Source organism: Podarcis vaucheri (assembly GCF_965113315.1).
Source record: "Podarcis vaucheri genome assembly, chromosome: 8".
In the NCBI taxonomy this organism is placed as follows: domain Eukaryota; kingdom Metazoa; phylum Chordata; class Lepidosauria; order Squamata; family Lacertidae; genus Podarcis; species Podarcis vaucheri.
In genome coordinates this window covers 31852725-31875533 of record NC_138766.1, presented here as the reverse complement: position 1 = coordinate 31875533, position 22809 = coordinate 31852725, and the positions used below count along the sequence as shown (strand labels likewise).

Here is a 22809-nt window from a genome sequence, read left to right as displayed (position 1 = left end):
TCTAAACCCACAAATTCCCTTGTTTTTATAAATGCAACCTCTCCCTCGGCTTGGGTATCCTGTCTGAATGGCACAGTATAACTTTGAGTGTTTCTGGCTCATCCAGATGTTCTATCTCCAAGTGTGTCACAGAGACACACCTGAAACAGTTGTACGATCTGATGCAGTGGCTGTGGACTGGCATAATCAATGTGAAGTCTTGCCCAAGGCCATTATTATCACTCCCTTGGGTGTAAGGGTGCTTTTGAAGGAGCATGACAGATAGATTGACAAGCACCACTGTACTCCTGTCTCAATCTGCTGGTCTATTTCTGGCCACCACACATAAACTACATGCTACTCTCTTCAAACAATGCCAGGATGGACTTCATACAACAAATTCAGCACAGCAGAAATTGCATAGTACTGGTAGTACAACCACCTGCGAACCCAATAATATTCATCCATCCTGGATAGCCAATGACTCCCTACGATGATAGTTAGGGTGTTAAAATGTGCTCTCCCCCCCCCCCCGCAATCCATCCATTAATTATCTTCACCCTCTAAATAACAGAGAATCTTGGTCAGTCACCCATTTAATCTTTGCGGGATCGATCAGGCATGTGGATAGCAGTTCAATAAGAAAAACAGTTTCAGCAGGCTGAGGTACTGGCTTTGATCTATCTGGCAGTGGAAATCTGCTAAGGGGATCAGCATTATCCAGGGCTTGACCTGGCTTATATTCAAATTTGTAGTCCTATGCAGGCCACGTCAAGCCCATCTCAGGATTCTAGCAGGCAGCACTGGCTTGTTCTCTCCCTGCAGACCCTGAAGAGGTTTATGATCAGATTGTATGACAAAACACCTGTGATCTAGATACGAATGGGATTTCTTTTCAGCAGAAAACACTGCTAACTCTTTACATTCTAGTTGTGAATAGTTTTCTCCCCCTGCTAAGGCCAGTGACCTTGATGCAAACTATTGGAGTGTTTTGATCCAGTAGGCATTTGGTGGGCTAAAAGTGATTCTTGAGAAGAATTGGAACCTGTTTAAGTCCTCCATGCTCCTTATTCCTTATAATGCCCACAAAGGACCTACTTTGTCTTGTGATGCTTTGCCATATGAAGTTCTTGATGGTTATTATAATGGATAAGGATCTTGGATGACTTAAATAGGTTCCATTTTTGCCTTGTGGCCACTAGGTGGCAACCACATAGCATTCTCCTTGATTGACGCCTCCCCCATTTCTCTTAGTACTGGACAAACTCTACACTGACAAGCATTTATCAACTGAAAACTAATCCTTATAATCCCTCCATGACTGTAAAATGGCCAATTATTTGTCATTCAACAAACCTGTTGAAATTAATAGACAAGTAACGTAAATCCATTTATTTCAATGGGTCTAGTCTGAATATCAGTAACACTGGCTATCTCCCCATGGACCTGCTCTGCATCCAGCATCACAAAACTGTTTATGAGACATCTAGTGACAATGTAGACAAGAAATCCTGGTTTGTTGGATTCAGCAGAATAGGTCATCATGGATTTCCATCTTCTGAACAGATAGCAGAAAGATCACAGGAAGCATAAACCTCAAGTCAATGTAGAACACAAACTTTTGATGCCTTGCAGTGAATTAGACATTAAGTGCTAGCCATACTGTACATGTTGTATATTTCAATGGTATGACTTATACTCATGGGGCTAGCTGTGAACATCAACTAGGAACATGCTCTTTTTGCTGCTGCATAGCTGATGTCACATATGACATCAGGTTTGGGGGAAATGGTCTTGTGGATTATATTAGGATCCCCATGGGCCTGAGGTTCTCCACTGTTGGACTATACCAACCAATACAGGAAATTTCATGCAACAATACATAAACTTAAAACACTACATAAACATAAAAACACTGAGACTTACACATGGTTTCAGAAAATGAAACATCACAAAAATGAACTGTTCGTGTAAATCACCAGTAATGTTCATTTTTACACCACCTTGTTAAGATTCAAGTAATCGGGACAAATATTTTTAGGGGTTACATGACCAGGCTGCAAGTGTGTTACGCTGGCTTTTTTGGTCAACTATTCCACATCTCAAATAAATTTGTCTTGAGCATCAATAGCTGATAACTTTTCAGGCCAATACAGAGGTGGTTATACTCCTTCCTCATCTCTTAAATACTGTGAATGGGACAAAAATTAAATGAACAAATGAAGCCAGGTTTTTTTTGCTTAACAAGGATTGAAGCAGGTTAAGGACCTTGTAAGTGAGGAACTTAATCTTCGCTTTAGCTAACATTGGCTCCAACATATCCAAAACTGTAGCTAAAGCAAATTCCTTCCTGTAGCACCTTAAAGACCAACTAAGTTAGTTCTTGGTATGAGCTTACGAGTGCATGCACACTTCTTCAGATACACTGAAACAGAAGTTGCCAGATCCTTCTATATAGTGAGAAGGTGGGGAGGGGTGTTACTCAGAAGGGTGGTGGGAATGGGAGATAGGCAGATAGCTGAGAGAGCCTGTTGACGACTCTTAACGACTGTAATAGGTCTACAATTCAATTCTACAGACAGAGACTCTCACCTAAGAGATCTACAGCAAACCTTCTCAGAACTAAAATACCCAGCAGATGAAGTTAGACAACAGATCAACAGAGCCAGACTGATACCCAGAGAGAACTTGCTGCAAGACAGACCCAAAAAAGAAAATAACAGAACACCTCTAGTCATCACATACAGCTCCCAAGTTAAAACAGTACAACGCATCATCAGAGATCTACAACCTCTCCTGGACAATGACAGTTCTCTTTCTCAAGCTCTGGGAGGAAGACCTTTCATTGCCTACAGACAGCCACCCAATCTTAAACAACTCCTAACCCACAATAATACTACAACCAGACTTAACACAGACACTGGCACCAGAGCCTGCAATAAACCCAGATGCCAACTTTGCTGCCACATACACCCGGACAACACCATTACTGGCCCCAACAACATCACACATACCTTCTCGGGACTATTTAATTGCTCATCGTCTAACATTGTGTATGCCATCAAATGCCAACAGTGTCCTTCAGCTCTCTATATTGGACAAACAGGCCAAACCTTATGCCAAAGAATAAACGGACATAAATCTGACATCAAGAATCACAAAACAGAGAAACCAGCAGGAGAACACTTCAGTCTCCCAGGACATTCTATACAAGATCTCAAAGTAGCTGTTTTACTACAAAGGAATTTCAGAAATAGACTGGAAAGAGAAGCTGCTGAATTACAACTCATTACCAAACTTAAAACCATGGAAAGACCTGGGCTGAACAAAGACATTGGATTCTTATCTCACTATACATGACTAAACCATTTCTCACCTTTTCACCCCTTGCCTTTTCCTGTAAGACCTATTACAGTCGTTAAGAGTCGTCAACAGGCTCTCTCAGCTATCTGCCTATCTCCCATTCCCACCACCCTTCTGAGTAACACCCCTCCCCACCTTCTCACTATATAGAAGGATCTGGCAACTTCTGTTTCAGTGTATCTGAAGAAGTGTGCATGCACACGAAAGCTCATACCAAGAACTAACTTAGTTGGTCTTTAAGGTGCTACTGGAAGGAATTTTTTTTATTTTGACTATGACAGACCAACACGGCTACCTATCTACTACTGTAGCTAAAGCGTGAGAAAAGGTAACTCCTGATCTCTTACTCAAAGATTATGTCTGAACAAGCTCTGAATACAAAATTAAGATTTTCCCCAAATTCTCTTCTGCATTCATGGTCCATAGCTATACTTTATAACTGGTTACAATGCTAAAAATTTCCCTGTTTGCATTCTGAAAAACCCTTAAATAGTTGCAATGACAACAGATGCACAGTCTTTAAATGTGCATAGTCAGATGTAAGATCTGGAAAGCTTCGCTGCTGTTCATATGCATCAGACTACCACACTTTTTTTCTGAGGTAAGGGAAATTTATGTTGGATGTGTACTTAGAATCATAGAATCATAGAGTTGGAAGAGACCACAAGGGCCATCGAGTCCAACCCCCTGCCAAGCAGGAAACACCATCAGAGCACTCCTGACATATGGTTGTCAAGCCTCTGCTTAAAGACCTCCAAAGAAGGAGACTCCACCACACTCCTTGGCAGCAAATTCCACTGTCGAACAGCTCTTACTGTCAGGAAGTTCTTACTAATGTTTAGGTGGAATCTACTTGAAAATCTCTGTTTAGAATCTTAAATGCACCTGCTTTTAGTTAGACAAGTTTCTACCCTTTAGGGATGTTGAAAATATCTTACAAATATGAAGCTTTGAAAATGGAAGACAAAAGAATCTTACAATTATTTTTTCGCATCTCTTTATTTCGAAGCTCACACGTTAATATTAACTGATAGCTTCTAGTTTCAGCTGCTTGATAGTAGCAGTACAAGTGAAACTTTGTCATCCCAGCTATATGTAAAACATAGCTAGTGAGAAATTTGGCATATTCCACCCAAACCTGTAAAAAAAATGTTCCTCTGATAGTGAAATACAACAAAGGCCCACATTCATAGATACAGCATATGGCCCTGGCAGAAAAACTGCAGGTAGTTTCTGAAAGGAGGTTTTTCTCTATTTAGAGCAGCTGCAAAACAGCATCCTTTATAGATTTATTTGAAGGAGAGCTTAAATTCTCTTCTTCCATTTTCAGACTTGCACTAGAAAATGAACTAATGACACCAATTATCAATAACTGTGTTTTACAGCTAAGATTCACCGGCTCTTGTACTCTGGTGAACATCTAGAGCTTTGTGTATGCAGGGCCTGCCCTAATCTTTTCCAAGTCAATAAATGCTCAAAATGTACAACATGAATTTCCTATTGCATTTGTAGAGCATTTCTGGGCTTCTAGACCTTGTGTGAGGTCTGGTCATTCCTTCAAAATCCCTAAATGGCACATCCTACTACAAGGAAATACATAGTTTTAGATGCTACTCCTCATGTTGTAAGATCTGCAGGTGAAGTATTAGACTGGGTCAGAAAATAACATGAGCGCAGAAACATGAGCGCAGAAGAGAGGCTTATTCAATGAAAGTTCCACAAGTGACAGATTACATGATGTAAATACAGTTATTGGAATATTAGATATTGGGATGAAGTAAATATAAAAGGATGGATGGGGATCATTGGATGCAGGAATTTCTTCTGTGAGCACAAGTGGATGAATGCAGAAAGGGATTTCACTGTCCCACTAGTTTTCAAAACCTAAAAATCCAACTTTGGTTTTTTTTAGGATCAGGCAGGGATTTCCATTCATCTATTCTACCAGCTTCGAAATTAATGCCCACATTTCTCTGTAAAATAAATTCTATTCAATAATACAACTCCCCAAAAAATCTTCTCTCTTTATACAATTTTTCTTCAAGCCAACGCAGCACAGTACTATAATAAGATGTAAGCTTCATTAAGCCCCAATAATAAAATATTTTAAAGAAAAGCAGCCCATGCATGCTTTTTGTTTCACAGACTCATGACAAAGCAGAAAGTCAATCTTGTTTAAGCTATATGCACAAAATGCCTATTGCATTTTAGTGCAACTAAAACTTTCCTCTTCTCTGAGGTTCATGTAGCTAAACCTCTTGACCCCAATGAAGTGTTCATACAGAAAACTCCTCTGCAGTTCTGACACGACAGAACACTGCTATTCCTAAAGGATCTCAGTTATGTGTCACTGTGTGTAGGCCTTGCCCTGTGGGGAAATGAGCTGTGAAGAAGTATGAGACACCTTAACTTTACATTCCATGAAATTCAATAGAGGCATTTTAAAGAATAATATTAGCTCTTTTGGGAATTTCAAGTGTCCAAACAATATCCAAAAGCTCTTTGCAGAAGCACCTGGCTTTCTGCACAATTTTTAAAATTAGGATATGGCTTTCATGAGATGTGATAAACCTCTAAAATTTTAGGTAGGTAAAGATAGCTCAACATTTATATAGTGATGCAATAAAGCAGTATTAACAATGCACCAACAGAGTTCAACGAGTTTTCCTCCCAAATGCAAATAAGTTATCCTCATTTTTAAGAGCTTACATAAATACTTTAGTATAAACACTTGAATTCCCCCTCTTAAAATAAATATGTTTTATGCATAGTACCTTAAGTAAGTTGTTCTTCCACTTGCTTGAGTAGACCAGTATGTCAGATCTGAAGTTGGTACTTATTGCTAGAGTATAAGATGGTTTTCCAGCTTTCTGTTTTGAATTCAGAAGGGAAAGAGCAAGTTTTGTCGGCAAACCAAGTGGATTGGGATTGTCAGGACTGACAGACCAAGAAGAATAAACTGAAGTCTTTTGGTCATTTTGCAACAGGTGCACAGGCTTCCTTTTTAACAAGTAACACCATGTAAAGTTTGTTGTAGTCTTTAGGCTTGGAAAAGATAATCGCTGTATATCATCCGCATTCACGGCGGACAAAGCGGCTCCAGATTTTGCTTGGCTCAAAACACTGGACTGCTTATCATCATTCACTTCTGGGGACATCCTCTCTTGACTGTTATCTGGAACCTTTAGAAAGGAAGTCTGAATATTTAGTGAAGTAGATTCAGCTGACTTTCTGACTGCAAACCTTCCAGTTTCAGAGATCGATGGGTTATCATATTCTAAAGGCTCCTTTATGAGTGAAGAAGCCCCACACTGAGCAGATTCAGCTGAACCAGGCAGCAGAAGATCTGACGAATTACCAGCTCCAGTGCTTTTATCATCTTGATCTAATGAGAAACCTTCTAGGGGCTCAACTGTGCAGATCTGCCGCACTAAGAGTGGCTTTTTTTGCTTGTTAGGTTCGCCAGCCTTTACGGTCAAAGGATGCAGTGACACAGCACCTGTAGTGCAAGCAGCTCCACTTTCATCTTTAACACGCTTCTGGTGTTTTTCCATGGCAATGTCTAAACTATTGGCTGGCGAGAGCATGCGCTTACTTGAGGCTGTGGCTTCCTGCTGAGGGAAAAGTCCACCAACTGGCACTTTCTGAATCATATTTGAGGACCCCAGGGAAGCTGAATTTTTGCTTTCCGTCCCACAAATCAGATTTTCAAACACAGATGCTGGCTGCGAACTTGGCAAACACCTCAGATGATCTTTGTGGGATTTTGGCAGCTGAGTTTGATCTTTGACTGTTGGCACTGATGCAGTGTTTATTTGACAGAGAGACTGGTTTACCTGATCCCGTGTTACCAAAATTTGAGGAAGGGGTGCAACAGCAGCCAAACCGTACGATGGAATATTACTGTGAATGCGCACAGGGATGAAGGGCGCAACATGACACATCCCACCGCTGCAATTATCGGGAGCAGTTCGTTGCAAGGGTGGCGCAACATATTGCTTGGACACTTTGTCGTTCAGTTTAGTATGTATTTCTAATGAAGACCCAGTCTGCTCTGTGCCAGCTGCACCTGGAAGACCTAAAGGATATTGCTTTCCTATGTGCAATGCTTTAACTTGAAGCTGATATTTGGGAGCAAAACAGTCTTCTTGCATACTATGCTGACCAGCAACCATGCTCATGCTTTTCTGAGTTCCAAGTGCTGATCCCTTGAAAGCTGATTGGGAATACTGACTGAGTGAAGCTTGCTGACCAGGATGATGTAAACTAGAGCCTAAAGACTGTTCACTAGAAGGCAGGTTAAGAGAGTTGTTGCTCTTCACTGACTGCGACTCACGCAAAGGCTTGATGTAAGTCTGGGGGTGCTGAGAACTTGAAGACAATTCCTCGGGTTTCCCAGAGCCCTGCAACCTCTGCAAGGACACTGAAGAAATATCTGTTGCAGGACTTATTTGAAAAGAAGCACTTGACATGACATCAGGCTGATTCTTTTCTGGAGCAATATTTAAAGATATTTGTCTTACAAGGGGGCCCCTTCTCCTTTCTAACAAAGGTACATGTCCACTGCCAGAAGTCAGTTTAGAAGTAGATATCTCTAGAAGTGAGGCAGGCTTGGATGGAACTGCACTTCCACAGTCAAATGACTTGCTTCTGTAATCGGCAACTTCCATGGACGGCTGGGTGCAGTTAATTTGTTCAGAAGCAGCACGTCGCATTTCTCTGAAATGAGGACCAGGCACACTAAGCGTATTTGAACTTGTAGGAATTGTAAGGAATTCCAAGGATTTATTTGTAGGCTCTGCTTTGGAAGCACTCTCGTTCTTAGATACATCATCTTTATCAAAAGAAGTTGAGAAACTAGATGCACGAGACAAGCTACTCTCCCGACTGAGACTTCTAGAAAGCGTAGATTCAAAGCTCGACTCAGCAGAAGAATGTTCCATTTCAGCCAAGCGAATTCTTTTCTTTTTGGGTGGAAGTTTTTCTGTGGGTAGCTTTGATAAGGTTTCACTACGCTGCGGCCAGTTAAATTTTTCTGTCTTGTCCTGATCACTGCATTGGCTTTCCTGATCTCTATCAGGCTCCTCTGTCACCAGTATTTCAGGAACCTGGATGTTATGCTGGCGAACAAGTCTTAGTGGCTGCATTGGTGCACTCTTTTCATGAGAAGTGACTTGACGTTCATGCAGCTGAACTCTTGAGGCTTCTGCTACTTGAGGATGGTGGGAGGCACTCAGGAGAGAATGCTTCTCCTCTTGAGCTATAATGGTACTCAAGGAATGGAGCTTCACAGCTTTGTTAGCATCCTGAAGGGAAACTGGTGATACCCTTTCAAATGAATCTGATTTTTCAAATGAACTAGGTCTGCTTAAGGAGTTTGTGTGCTGAATTACTGAAATCCCGGCCCCTTGTCTTTTCAGTTCTTTTTTTTCTGGTGCCACTGGAACAGCCTGCTTCTCCCCATGCAACCTCATCTTTGGCCCCACAGTCTGCTCTGCGCCATGAGTCTCCAGCTCATCTTGTGCCAGTTTTTGCAGGGAAATACTACGTGAACCTAAAACAGTGGCAGTGTGTTTGGAGACACTGATTGTATTTCCGAGTTTGTTTTGACACTCTGACCCAGCTATGCTCTTTGACAAACTACTACTTGCATCATTTGTCTGCAGTTCATCATCATCATCTCCCACACTTTTCATTTTCCTCCTTTTTCTTATCTGAGATGTCTGCTCCCAGACACCGGTTGAAGTGGCAACTCGATAGTGAAGAATTTGGGGTTGTGTACTGTTCAAGACCGTCTTGTGCTCAGAATCTCGTATAGCTGCCTTGGTTTTTGGTCCATGTAACTCTGAACAATAGAACTTTTTGTGGTTTTCAAAGTTTTCCAGTTTTCTATATCTGTTTCTGCAAGTCTCACACTCAAACATTGTCCCTCGGCCTTGCTGTGACTTTTTTTTATCCATAGTTGACCCTTGGACAAATGATTTGCTTCTTGACATTAAAAATTCACTTGATGTGTTGCATCCATAACTTTCGTCTACAGATCGTGTTTGTCCAAAAGTGTGCCCTTCACTGACCGAAGAATCTTCTATTGCTGCTTGCCGAACAAGGGTGCGAGGGTGTCCGCCTTGGAGCTGTGGAGTAGCAGGTCCTGGCACAAAGACATCATCATACAAGGAGCCAATTTTATCATCAAATGACTGACTTCCACGTAGGGGGTGAGGGGGAGGTATTACATTTGTAGGTACAGCTGAATAACTGGTAGTTGGCATAGAATTACTTCTGGTTATAGGTAAACAGTCAAGAGTTGGTACAGAAAGCAGAAAAACCTGCTTTGACTTCTCAGTAGGTGTAAAAGGAGACTTTGGTATATCAGAGCTTGAGCTAGTCCTTCTACTCATAGGCTTTAGGTCAAACTGAAATGAGTCTTTAAAAATGTAGGATTTTGGGGAATCAATACTACCTCTTCTGGAAAGGGATGTTCTCCGTGGCTTCACACTATCCAACTGTTTGTCATCCACTACAGCCTCATTATCAGATATTATCTTTGAAATGCGTTCTTCAAGCATTTTTGTGGCCAGAGGTGGTCTCATCTGGCCAGATGAAAGCAAGGTCTTGTCAGCACAAATGGCTTGCACAACAGATGCCACAGTGGTGCTCATTCGTGGCACACAACTTTTACTTGAGTCTTTTTCGGAAGGAGGCAATCCTTTCATAAATGGAGCTGGTGGACTCATGGTCTGATCTGCACTTTCTGAACGTGAAAAGTAGCCTGAATCAGTGCTACCTAAACTTCTGGGGCTCAAGAGACATTTTACTTGCTGATCCTGAGAACAATCTGTCGCCTGCTGTCTTTGTAGTTGCGCATGTATTGCTGTCCCTACAGGGGTCCCAAGCTGTTCCTCGGAAACGCTTGTTTCAGTTTTCTGATGTTGCTTAGCATCAGATTCATTTACCAGCACATGTGTTAAATTTGGTTTCACATTTGTTACTTTCAAGTCCCCTTGTTGTTGTGTTTTAGAAAGTGTAGAGGTGGGATCTGCTACTTTGGGGCTATCTGATCTCAAAGGAGATACATTAACAGGGCAAACAATCACCTTGGGTAAAGCTGTCCTTGGTTGCACAGATGAGTCCTGAAATGAGGAGTCACCCAGCATATATTCCGGATTTCTTAAAGAAATGGGACTACCTTTGTGCAATGAGTCAGAATTGGAAGGTATTTTCACTACATGCACAGGTTCAATTTCTAATGATCCTTGGTCTTCTTGTCTTTCATCAGCTGTGCCTTCATCATCACTGTCACCACTTTCTTCCGCATCTGAATGGATGCTAAGTGCTTTGTCAGATTCATGGGAGAGAAATCCACTAGAATCTGGCTGGAGGACAAGTCCAAGTTTGATAGCATGAGCATGAGACTTCTTGTGCTTATACAGATTGCTTTTGGTCTTAAATGAAAATCCACAAGTCTCACAAGGATATGGTCGTTCTCCTGTGTGGGAGCGGATGTGCTTCAGGAGAACACTGGGCTTGGCACAAGCCCTATTACAATACTCACAGACATATTTCCCTAGTTTTTTAGGCTTCTGGACTTTTAGAAGGTTACATATTTGTTCTACACCATGGCTGACAACTGAAGCTATCTGGGCTGAGTTGTACAAGGGAGCTATAGATAATTGGGTCGTAGAGCTAGAGGGATGAACTGACAACGGAGATTTTGCTACTAGCTGGTTTTGAGAAAAAGCCTGAGTAACAGAGGATTGGGGGCTCATTATTGAAGAGGTTACTGCTAGGCTGTATATATTCTGGAGTTTGAGATTTTCCAGGTTCGGCTGTTGCACCAGAGAATTAGTGAAGCTCTGACACGGAGCAATTTGTTGGTTTTGTTGCCCAGCTTTAGCAAGAACTTGCTCTTGTGAGTGATCAACTGAGGGCATCTGTGCTTGTTCACTCTTCCCTGATGTTGCTACATGCACAGTCTGTGAAGTGCAAGGAAGAAATTGAGATCCGGCTACAAATTCTGGCTGCAGCAAAGCAGCTTGACTTTGGACACTCAGTGTATTGGATGTGAGACAAGAAGAGGCGCTTGCAGTTTTATTTGGTCTCAGTTTTTCGATTTGCATCCCACTGAAAGGGCACTCTTGTGCTAAGGTGTTCAGCTCAGGCTCCATAGCTTTCAGTAAGACATCGAATGCAGTATTTGTACATGAGGATGAATGACTACAATCAACAAAAGTAATACATTCATTGTTGTCAGCCTTGGCTGCACTTGAGCTAGTGGAACCCTTCTTCACTGGTAAGTTTAACTGGGATGAACTGTGGTCTTCTACTGGCCATTTATTCAAGTCCAAGGATTGAGGTAACAGAGACAATTTGGGGTGCACCGAAGTCTCAGATTTGGACGTTTTAATAGCTACCTCACTGCTAAGCATCCCCTCATTTTGTTTGTTTTGTTTCCCATTCTGCGTTGCCAAACTGTGCACTTCTTTTAGGAGCTCTGAAGTATCAGGAAGGATGTTAGACAATGAAGACGGCTCTTCTGCTTTTTCTTTAGGCTTTGCCCGAGCTGGAGTTCTCAAAGGCGATTTTGGTATTTTCGTCAGGTGATTCTCAGTTACAATCTTTTTACGTTTCACACCTTTAACTGTGTCCGTGCTCCCTCTTGTAACAGCCTTGGAGATTTCTGTCAAACACAAAGAAATAAAAGCCAAATGGTGATTCTGCAAATATTATCAGCATCATTTACATGGTACTTTCAACATATTAAATGTTACCCAACCTTTACCCACACCTTGTTACCTATTTAATGCCATTCCATTTAGCAATATAGGAACTGAGGCAGAAGATAGTAATTTGCTCAAGAGCACCTAAAGTTCGTGAGTCTGAGCCGAGTTTGAATTTAATACTGCATTTCACTGAACCACACTAGTTTTAAGTACATTCTTAATTTACAGAATTTGCTTCAGAGACCCCTCCAAAACTTATTTCAGTTCTTGTACATATTAATTATATTCCATTTTCATCATGTTTTCATTACCACTATACAAACCATTTGCTCAGTTAACTGCATTAAATATGAATGAAATTCATTAGGATGAATCTTGGTCCAACAATGTTCCCTCCTCATCTTGTCTCTGGGTGTGCTCAAGAGTAACTCCATTAAAACCAATGCTTTTCACTCATGATTAACTTTATTGATTTCAGTGGGTCTATCTTGAGTGAATAATATAGATACTAGTTCACAGTTTGGACACTCTGGTCCTTGGTCCCCTCCAAAATCTATTATACAGGCCCTAAGGCTGATGATATATTGATAAGATTGTCCAAAAACGGTTTGAAGTCCATATTGAGATATTGGTTTCATAATTTTTGACCTGTCGATATATTGTGAATCATGAAGTGTGTGGGTGTGGGTGTGAAAAACCATGAAACCAGCTAATGCCTTTACATAGCTCCATCCTTATTTTGGACATTGTTATATATCACAAAGTTCAGCTGGTGATATATCATAATGTTGAAACCGTTCACCTCTACACAGTTCCATCCTTATTTCAGGCATCATGATATATTGATATATCACAATGATTAACTGGTGAAATATTGTGATGTTGAAAACCAGTTATCGTCCAGCCTTAATGGGCCCACCTTCAGCACATGGGACTGTTTCTAAGCTGCTCTATTCAAATGGAATACTTCGTCAACAAGAAATACTACGGCACAGATGGGGAACCAGTGGTTCTCCAGTGCTGCTGGACTCCCACCATCCTTGATGGCTGTGACTGCTGGGAGCTGGTGTTCAACTATATTTGGAAAGCCACATGTTCCCCATTCCTAAGAGAATACAAAACATAATTCTGCAACCAAGTCTTCATTTGAGTCAGGTGGGGAAGGCAAATATCTAAAAGTCATTTGCACTTCTGGCCTCTAGACCTTTAAAATATTCACTTGAAAACATTTGAATGGAAGAGTTTCTTTTGTTGAGACGTTGTACTCAGCAAAAATCAGTGTATTCATGTATTCTTTCTTCATATTTAAGACAGAATTGTCAGAATAGCTTTGAAAGATTAAGTGCTAAATTAAGAACACTCAGTGTGTTTTCTTCTCTATTGTCAAAACAATCCCAGCTCTGCTGGGTCTGGCACCCGTTACTGATTTACTGAGTAGATTTCAACAGTGAGAGATTTAAAGCATATGCACTTACAAATGTTATGTTTTCTTCAAGAATCATCAGCAGAAATTAACTTCTCCATTCAGACAAGAATTTAAGAGCAATGATGTTGAATTAGAATCCTAGGTCAATGGTATGGAAATGACTAAGACACATAATTTAGATGGGGGAAAGGCAGCTGGGACTGGATATCAAACAAGTTGCAGGAAGACATGGCCACAGTGAATACAACTGTGGACAACCCAATGCTTCTTCCTCAGCCACAATATGTTTCAGCCTAGAAAACATGTAAAGTTGAGCAGTCAAAGGAATGAGGACAGACTGAAGTGGGGCAGCAATATACAGATTCACCCAACAAGAAACAGAATGGGATGAATGAAACCTGATTGAGACAGAAGGAACAACCAGCTTGCTGTAGCCTAGTTACATTGGGTGAACCTGATACCTTCTAGAATTTATATTGCTTTTAAAATTAAGCTATGATCTGGGTTAGCAGAAATGGACAACAGTACATATTCATGCATGGAGAAACCCAGTGATATATAAAATAAAGGCTTTGATTATCTAGATACCCTTTAAAGTATGAGATATCTTTACTGGGCCATCACTGTCAATGTGGCACTAAAATAAAGGTATTGCTGTATGTAGAGGTAGCTAAGGCTTATGTCAGTTGTGCCCTACTAAAAGTGCAAAATAATATAAGTTATTCTAGGTGATGGATTTTTATTCAGTACTAACAAAATGCTGTAAGTTATATGTATTTGGAGGCAAGGCTTGTATACTGCTGGCAAATCACATTGAACTTCCTTATGCAACCCGTGTCAGTGAGAGCCAGGCAATCCAGTGTCAGATACAGAGAGCACATTTTGTGTTCAAACCTGGTAATAATTTGCAATGTAAAAGACCATAAACTAAGGGCTGATTTCACTTTTTGTGCTCTGGGACATATAACCAAGTATTCAATATATGCTGGCCCTTACAAGATGTTTGGAATCAGGGGAGAATGTGTGTCTTAAATTTAAAAGTCCCGAAGCTGTAGATTGAGCCCTTTCTGGCAGCTGCCTCAAAAGGGTTTATTTGGGTGTATGTGTGTTTTTAAAGAGACATATACACAATTAACACTAATAACCTTATGCAGAGACCTCAGGATGGAGGCCTTAGCTTCCTTCCCTTTCAGAGCTCCGCCAAAAAAAAAAAAAAATCCCTGTGACAATCATTTACCAGTAACAGGTTTTTAGGACATTTGAATGAAAATGGTCAAAATTTAAATTCCAAATCAACGCCCAAGTTTTCAAGACTGTTGGATGCCGATGATGGAAATACAAAATAATCAGTAAGGAACATGGTAGTAACAACATCAACATATTCCAAGCAGCTAAAAGTATTCCAAGCAAGTTTAAAATGACGCAAATATGGAGAGAACTTTAATAATTATTAAACTAAGTTATTTCAGTCCATTTAGCAAGAATACTTTGAGGATAAGGTAATAAGATTGCACCATCAACAGCTGCTTGAAATTTAGGGAAGATAAAATTATCACAGTTAGTTATTAGGCATTATAGCTAAGTGAAATCCCCATCTTCTTAGACCTTCTGCTCCTGAACAATTTCTGGGGGACAAGAACAAGAGAGGCATCTGATTGGCTACTGTGGGGAACAGGAGGTCGGACTGGGCTAGTCAACATGTTGCCCCCTCCAGGTGTCGTTGGGCTCACATTCCCATCAGCCGCAGGCAACAAGTCCAATGGTCAGGAATGGCTGGCCACTGTACTGTATCTGCAATGGGAGCTGATGATGGTCTTTCATTATTAGTACAGTGGTACCTCGCAAGACGAATGCCTCGCAAGACAAAAAACTCGCTAGACGAAAGGTTTTTCCGTTTTCGATTTGCCTCGCAAGACGAATTTCACCTATGGGCTTGCTTCGCAAGACGAAAACGTCTCGCGACTTTGTTTCCTTTGTCAAAAAACAAAGACATGTTTTGTTTATAAAGTTAATTTATTTTCCCTTCAGTTTTTGAACTGCTCTTTACAGTATGTGTGACTTTAAAGAGCAGTTAATAAACTGTTGTTGTACCAAATTTGGCTTTGTTTGGACTTTTTTTGACCATAGGAACGCATTAATTGATTTTCAATGCATTCCTATGGGATTTCGTGATTCGCAAGACGAAAAATTCGCTAGACGACAAAACTTGCGGAACGAATTAATTTCGTCTTGCGGGGCACCACTGTATTATTTGCATATCATTATCATTATCATTATTATTATTATTATGGGATTGCTGGAGAAACGCTGCAGGAAGAGAAACAGTGGTGTGTTTTACCTTTCTGTGAGTCTTCTGTTTCATTAAGTTCTTTTTGTGCTTCTTCAATTTTGTCTAATGAAAACAAAAAGTAAATCAGAAAAAAGATGGGAAAACATATTTTGATCACAAATGGTTTTAATTTCTTCCCCTCACTTTGTTGAATAAACACTTGTAAAACCCCCCCAAAAACACCCCACCACCCTCTTTTTAACATTATGGAACAGTTTACCCACCCTCATATACAATGCGAACACTGTTCGTTGGAGGTGTAAGGAAGGCAACCAAAATGATAGATGAACTGGAACAACTACCCAATGAGGACATTTTAAAAGGCTTGGGACTTTTTGGCTTATTATTTTTTATCATTTATTTTTATTACATTTCTATCTTGATCTCCCCCCCCCCTGCAAAGAGAGACAAAAGCATAGACAAAATGGTAAGTGGGGGGTATTGTGGAAAAAGCAGGTAAATACATAGATGTGAAGGCCCATAAACAAACCAGGAAAATTGGTTTGTCATCTATCCACCCTGAATTTTCTGGATTATTTTCCAGGCCTTCGCATCTTTAGACAGGGGTATGTTTTTTCATCTCTTATACTGCACAGTACTTCTTCACACAACGCATAGTCAAACTATGGGATTTCCTCCCACAAGGTGTTGTGATGTGTACCAACTTGGATGGCTTTAAAAGGGAATTAAGACGAGCTCATGGTGGATAAAGCTATTAATGTCTACTAGTCATGATGACTATATGTTACTTCCAGTGTCAGAAGCAGTATGCATCTGAATTCCAGTTGCTGTGAAACATGAGGAGGAAAGGGTTATTGTGCAAACCTGCCTATGGGCTTCCTGTGAGAAGAGAATGCTGGACTTTGATCTTATCTAGCAGTGCTCTTATGTTCTTAGGGAAAACCATCCTACTCCGAAAGCTTAGGCCGTGCAGCCCATTTAAAACTACATTAATATTAATGTCAATTAGCGCAGCCCATTAGTGGCTATGCTTCTGGCTACAAGTGTATGTCTGAAGAAATAGGGCTTAATAATGTATCCATGAAAATACTCAGGCTGTAATAAAAATCCAGGAGGCAGGAGTTTCACGTTAAGGAATAATCACAAAGACTGATGCTATTCAAATACATAATGTGGGTGGGATTATGCGGTGCTTTCAGAGGATGTAGAAGATCAGAATGTGACAAAGGAAAATAGGTGGTTACAAATATATGTAGGGTTCAAGCAGTTTGGGATTTCAATCACTGATACTTAAACTACTGGAGTAAAATCTTCAAAGTCTTAGTCCTGAAAATAAGAGGTGTCAGAAGTTAAGGTTCCTTACATCTGGATTCTACAGGAAAATGTTACCAGATGTCAAAATTGCAAGTAAGATATAAACAGTAGGGAAAAGGAGAAAAACTTTAAAAGTTCTCTTCTGCACATCTTTGAAAATCTAAATGAACATAAGGTTTAAATCAATGCCTCTTTTTCTGAACAAAACAGCGGGAAACGCCTCAAAGAAGTCCCTGTAAATTTACTTGGAAAAGATCAGTAAACACTAGTATACCATTTGTTCTGGTATTGCCCGGAGTGACCTCAATATATTAACATACTGATCTAAACCTTGATGCTGGCACAGCATCACACTTCAGGTTATGGTATCAGCCTCATTGTAAGCACTTTCTGGCTTGATCCAGAACCTCCTTTAATAAGAAAGTAATATTCTGACCCATCTGTGTTCACTGAAAATTAACTGTCTCTTTCCTGGTTCTGATTATGGCAGAGAACAGATATGATGAAAAGTGGGTTAGAAAGAATAGTATCATAGAACTGTAGAGTTGGGAGGGACTCCAAGGGGCATCTGGTCCAGCCCCCTGCAATGCAGGGATCTCAAGCAAAGCATCCATGAGTGATGGCCTCCCAACCTCTGCTTCAAAACCTCCAAGGAAGGAGAGTCCACAACCTCCCGAGGAAGTCCATTCCACTGTAAATAATTAAATATGCATACATAAATAAATGGCTACCATTATTTGTTGTGTATGTTTTCCAAGTGCTTCTGTCCCCAAAGGGCTCCCTTTCCCAGTGACTTTTCAGCACTCCTTGCGAAAATGTTTAGCTTTAAAGTGCCCTCTTTCCTATTACAATAAAGTGACAGAAGCTTTGTTTTGATCCAAGCCATGGGGTTTCTAAATAGTTCAGTGAACACTTCTGAAGAAACTTTATTATTCCTTATTATTTGATTTTCTAGTTGCCTTACAGTCCCTGTTCTAACTCATCCCCATGACAACCACAGAGACAGGTTGCTATCCTTTTCATATCTCCTTACAGAGACCAAAGAAGACTTGTTCAAGGTCATCCACAAAATCCCTGTCTGAGCTGGGATTTGATTCAAGACCAGGCACTTTTTCTGTATATGTGAGTGTTATAATCTCATTTCCAGAGTATGTTAACACTTATAATTTTTATTATTTTAGATTGTGGTAGATTGCAGTAGTGGGGAAAAGACTGTTGAAGATTTGGATTTAACAATTAAAAAGTTTTATGAACAGTAAAAACAGACACACTACCTGTAAAGAAGATTATAATTTGGGATGATCAAATCCAGCAAAAGGAAACCATACCTCAAATACTGATGTCCACTGTGTTTCAATATCATTGCAGGTGTGTAGGGCAGATACAATGACAGTATTACATATCTGTTCAAAACTCCTTATACATCACCAATTATTTCTGATGGCAGTCGAGAGCACAACCCATTCCAAAGTGGTCGTCACTTAAAAACAATTAGGGTACGGGGGAGCCGTTGTATTCTGATACCCAAAAAGAGCTAATTTTACCGTTATTAAGGAAATTACCTGGCCGGCTCAGAGGAAACTTATGCTAAATACCTTCTTGCCAATAAAGAACAGGATATCATCAGGCCTGTTGCAAAATTCTGTTTTATAGCACCAAGGGCAAGACAGTTGTGGTGACAGTGATGGCCAGCGAATGAGTACTGATTTTAATCACTGGGATACAGATTTTAGCTGAAGGAGTGTTATTTTTAATGTAAATAAGTTTATAAGGGAATTTTAATTACATCTGCTTCTTCATGCGGATGTGGCATAAGTTGTTGCTGCTGCTGCTGCTAATTTGCTGTCTGGTCTTTGACCGCAATCAAGATTGATTGATTGATTGATTGATCAGGGGTAGGGGGCCTTTTCCAGTCTGAGGGTCACTGTCCCTTCTGTGAAACCTTTCGGGGGCCACATGCTGGTGGGCAGGCATGAACAGCAAGCAGAACAACAAATGTAATTTTTTTATATGTACAACAAGCTAGGTTCTTCTCTCTCTCTCTCTCTCTCTCTCTCTCTCCTCCATTCAAATAATCAATAAGCATTATCAGAGTTCATTCTAGCCAGGTTGTGGGTTGTGAAGGAAGGCCAATGCGGGGTGTGGCCTGGGAAGAGCTCTTTTACTGTTCTTTCGAATAATGTCCAACACTTTGGTACCCTTTACCTGTGTGTGTTCTAGGAAAAGTATATCAACAGTAGAGCAATAATTTCACTTCACAAGTCTTAATAATGATGCTGCTGTGCTGGTATAGCCTTTGTAAGTGTCATTTTATCTCGGCATCATTTTGTCAACTTGCGCTGAGGTTTTTATGTTGCATGTCACCTGTCTTTCTTGCAGACAGTCTGCTGCCTAGTTCGTGATTTGCCATATTATGCTTGTGAGTTCAATTTATTTATCTCAGCTGAAAGCATTTAAAATCAACAGGGGCACATCAGTACAGCTTTCCAGTTTGCTGACATCAGTTTCTGGCTGAACCTCTAAAATGTCAGCACTGTTGAAATTACTTCTGAGTAGCCATTTAGAGGATTGCACCTTCCTTTTTATCCATGTAAGCTCTAGACCTAACATACACCATGATGCTAGTGTTCAAAATTTGAGTTTGTAAGAACGACCTTTGGCAACCTGGCACCTTCCACATCTTTTGGACTACAATCTCCAACAGCCCTAGCCAGCACAGGTTGGTGAAGGCTGTCCTTGTGTTTCCAGCAGATAGAACAAATTACATTAGCAGTAAATAGGAACAGTAAATGAGCAAAACACAACTTCCAACTTCCAGTGCCCATATCGCCTATGCCTAATTGTAAGGATGACAATTAGCAACAAAAGGTAAAAGATGTATTGGGAACTGCACTTTCAAACTAGCAGACTAATGAGCAAAACAATTAGTCTCTAAATGCTAATTTGTACTGCTGGACAAACATTTGTTATAGTTAAGAACAGAAGCCAAGGAAAAATGTGTCCCTCCTATGTTCCGTATTTCTGCTTGTGACCTTGAATGAACTCTATACAAGAAAACATGTGGACTGCCCACGTAAGAGCTAATTTGCAGCTGATAAACAAGCATAATCATTCAGAGAGAATTTGAGAAAAGTGGACTCGAAAACTTGACTGAACTCTGAATCGGAAATGTGAAATGTTTTGGTAACATTTTTGTTGTTGAAACAATGATAGATGAAACTACAATTTCTGGGAAAGCTAAACAGCAACATTTAACAAGTAACTAGTCTCATATATACAAGTTATTTAAAGCAACAAAAACAACCTAAGTAGACCATTGGACATAGGCCAGTGACGATGATAGCAATGTAACTATGTGGTCAAAAGAACTGGTCTTATATGTGATCTTGGCAACCAGAACAGTAATTGCAACTCAAGGGAAAACAGCTCAAAATATTACACTGGACGCTTGGTTCCACTTACTGTACTCTGGAATAAATCTATAGTGGAGGAAACCAAGCATAATCTGAGATTTTGAAAAGGACTAGAAACTCCAGACACTTTTTATTCCTTTATGACACACACAGTAGAATCATCGTTTTCAAGACAACCCTCGTCACAAGCCTGGCAAATCTGGAACTAGACTTGATGATTTGATAAAACTGATAATCTTTACATGCACTTCATATGCAACTACACACTCTACGTGCCTATTTCTTAGTTTTGTTTCTCATCTTTTAATTTTTGTCTGCTGTTTTAATAAAATGAAAAAGTTATCGAAAAAGGAAAAAGATAAATCACTGCTCATTCTCATTGGTTTAGAAATGGAAACTGCAGCATCTCCCTGAAAGACACAGTGTCTGTGTTAATTGTTTTTTAAAATCTGAGGACAAGCAGCCATTGGGCAAACGACATGGTAGCAAAGGTCACTAGTTGAATCATTAGATTAAGACATCCATTTACAGTACACAAGTAGCATTACATAATGGCTTTACTTCTCATTACTGAGAGCAAGTCTTATTTGTTTCCCAGAATAGGATTTGTTACTATATTCAGTTCAGTAAGATATTAGCTGTGGCAACAAATGTTTTTTATTGATAATTTACTTTAATATTATTTCAATAATATAAGCTACTCACAAAACTTCGGGGGGGGGGGGAAATCACACATGATAATGTATCAATCTATCTCCTAAATGACAAGTGTTTGAGAATAATGATATCTGGATGATTCCCAGGCTATAATCATGGTTCCACTCGAGCTCAGAGGAGTTCTAACATTGATTACAGTAGCAATAGGAATGATTCTTTGGTGTTTAAGGATGCACAACCAGGATGTACATCTGTGCGGGTTCCTTCCTGTGCTTACATTTGCTAACTTGTTTTTAATTATATAATAAATCCTATTTGTGAAACTACAGGAATGAATTTCTTGGTGACATTATAGTCTCTCCAAAGCCAGGTAAGCTACCTGCAAAATGTGTAAACCAGCAAAGTAAAAACAAGCAATGTGACTTTTTATACAGAGCAGAAGGTATCAAAATGCACATACATAGGTCAGGCAGGCATCTGCACAATTTATGATGGAAAAATTCCTACACGTGTACTGGCATATTAATGATTTTGTTAAGTATACAACCTCTGTTACTAAGATGGTCTCATGTCTCTGTGCTTTGAGACTCAAGAGTCTGGTTGAGCTTGTATTCAAATAGCAAGAAGGCTGTCATGATTTCTGGATTCAAAAGCCTTCTCTGTCCTATTGATAGCAGGCTTATCAGGCCCCACATGGATTGGTAAACTCATTATCTTCTAATTTTTGAGGGCTCTAAGTTCTGCCTTATGTCAAAGGTTCTTCTGAGAAGAGGAATAGCAAAAACCTGTCTACCACCTAGGTCTTAAATATCAACTTTTGGTACCTTAATTCTTGAAGATGTTGTCCTAAGGGAGAAAAGGATGTTGTTTTTAAGAACTGCATTAATAGCCTATCTGAAGGCTTAATTATGCTTTTGATGGTGGAGAAAATTAATTAGTACCTGTATAGTTTCAAGGGGAACTGTGTTACAGTTGGCCATGATCACAGTATTATTACTTTTTTTGCCCACCTTTCCTCCTGGAGCTCAAGGTGGCTTACATGATTCTCCCCCTCCCCATTTTATCCTCACAACAACCCTGTGAGACAGACCAAGCTGAGAGACAGACTGTGAATGGTCCCAAATCACAGCTGAGTGGGGGGGGGGGTGAATCCTGAACTCTAACCACCACACTAAATCTAGATTTGAATTATTTCATACGTAATTTTACATAAAAAATAGTCCCCATTGCTGCTGGGTGGCCTTTCAGGTGGAGTTCATTTTCAAATACTAACATGCCACATAAATGTGATATTCATCCATACAGCTTCCCTTTTCCCTATAGAGAAGACAACTTTGCTTTCTAATTTGAATATATACAGTGGTACCTCGGGTTAAGTACTTAATTCATTCCAGAGGTCCATTCTTAACCTGAAACTGTTCTTAACCTGAAGCACCCCTTTAACTAATGGGGCCTCCTGCTGCTGCCACGCCGCCGGAGCCCGATTTCTGTTCTCATCCTGAAGCAAAGTTCAGCACTATTTCTGGGTTAGCAGAGTCTGTAACCTGAAGCGTATGTAATCTGAAGCGTTTGTAACCCGAGGTACCACTGTATTATGCAACTTTGCTTTCTAATCTGAATATATATTATGCAACCTACTTGATAACA

General features: G+C 40.1%; 1 protein-coding gene across 8 annotated transcripts in view; it reads right to left on the bottom strand.

Annotated features, from left to right (window-relative positions):
• Nucleotides 1-22809, bottom strand: part of HIVEP1 (HIVEP zinc finger 1) — an 87227-nt gene that overhangs the window by 16943 nt on the left and 47475 nt on the right. For all 8 annotated transcript variants that reach the window (XM_082234117.1, XM_082234121.1, XM_082234118.1 and 5 more), the window contains 2 exons: nt 15827-15880; nt 6117-12019 (listed from right to left, as the gene is read on the bottom strand). In XM_082234117.1, coding sequence (XP_082090243.1) covers nt 6117-12019; nt 15827-15880 — 5957 coding nt within the window. The remainder of the gene's footprint in view (nt 1-6116; nt 12020-15826; nt 15881-22809) is intronic.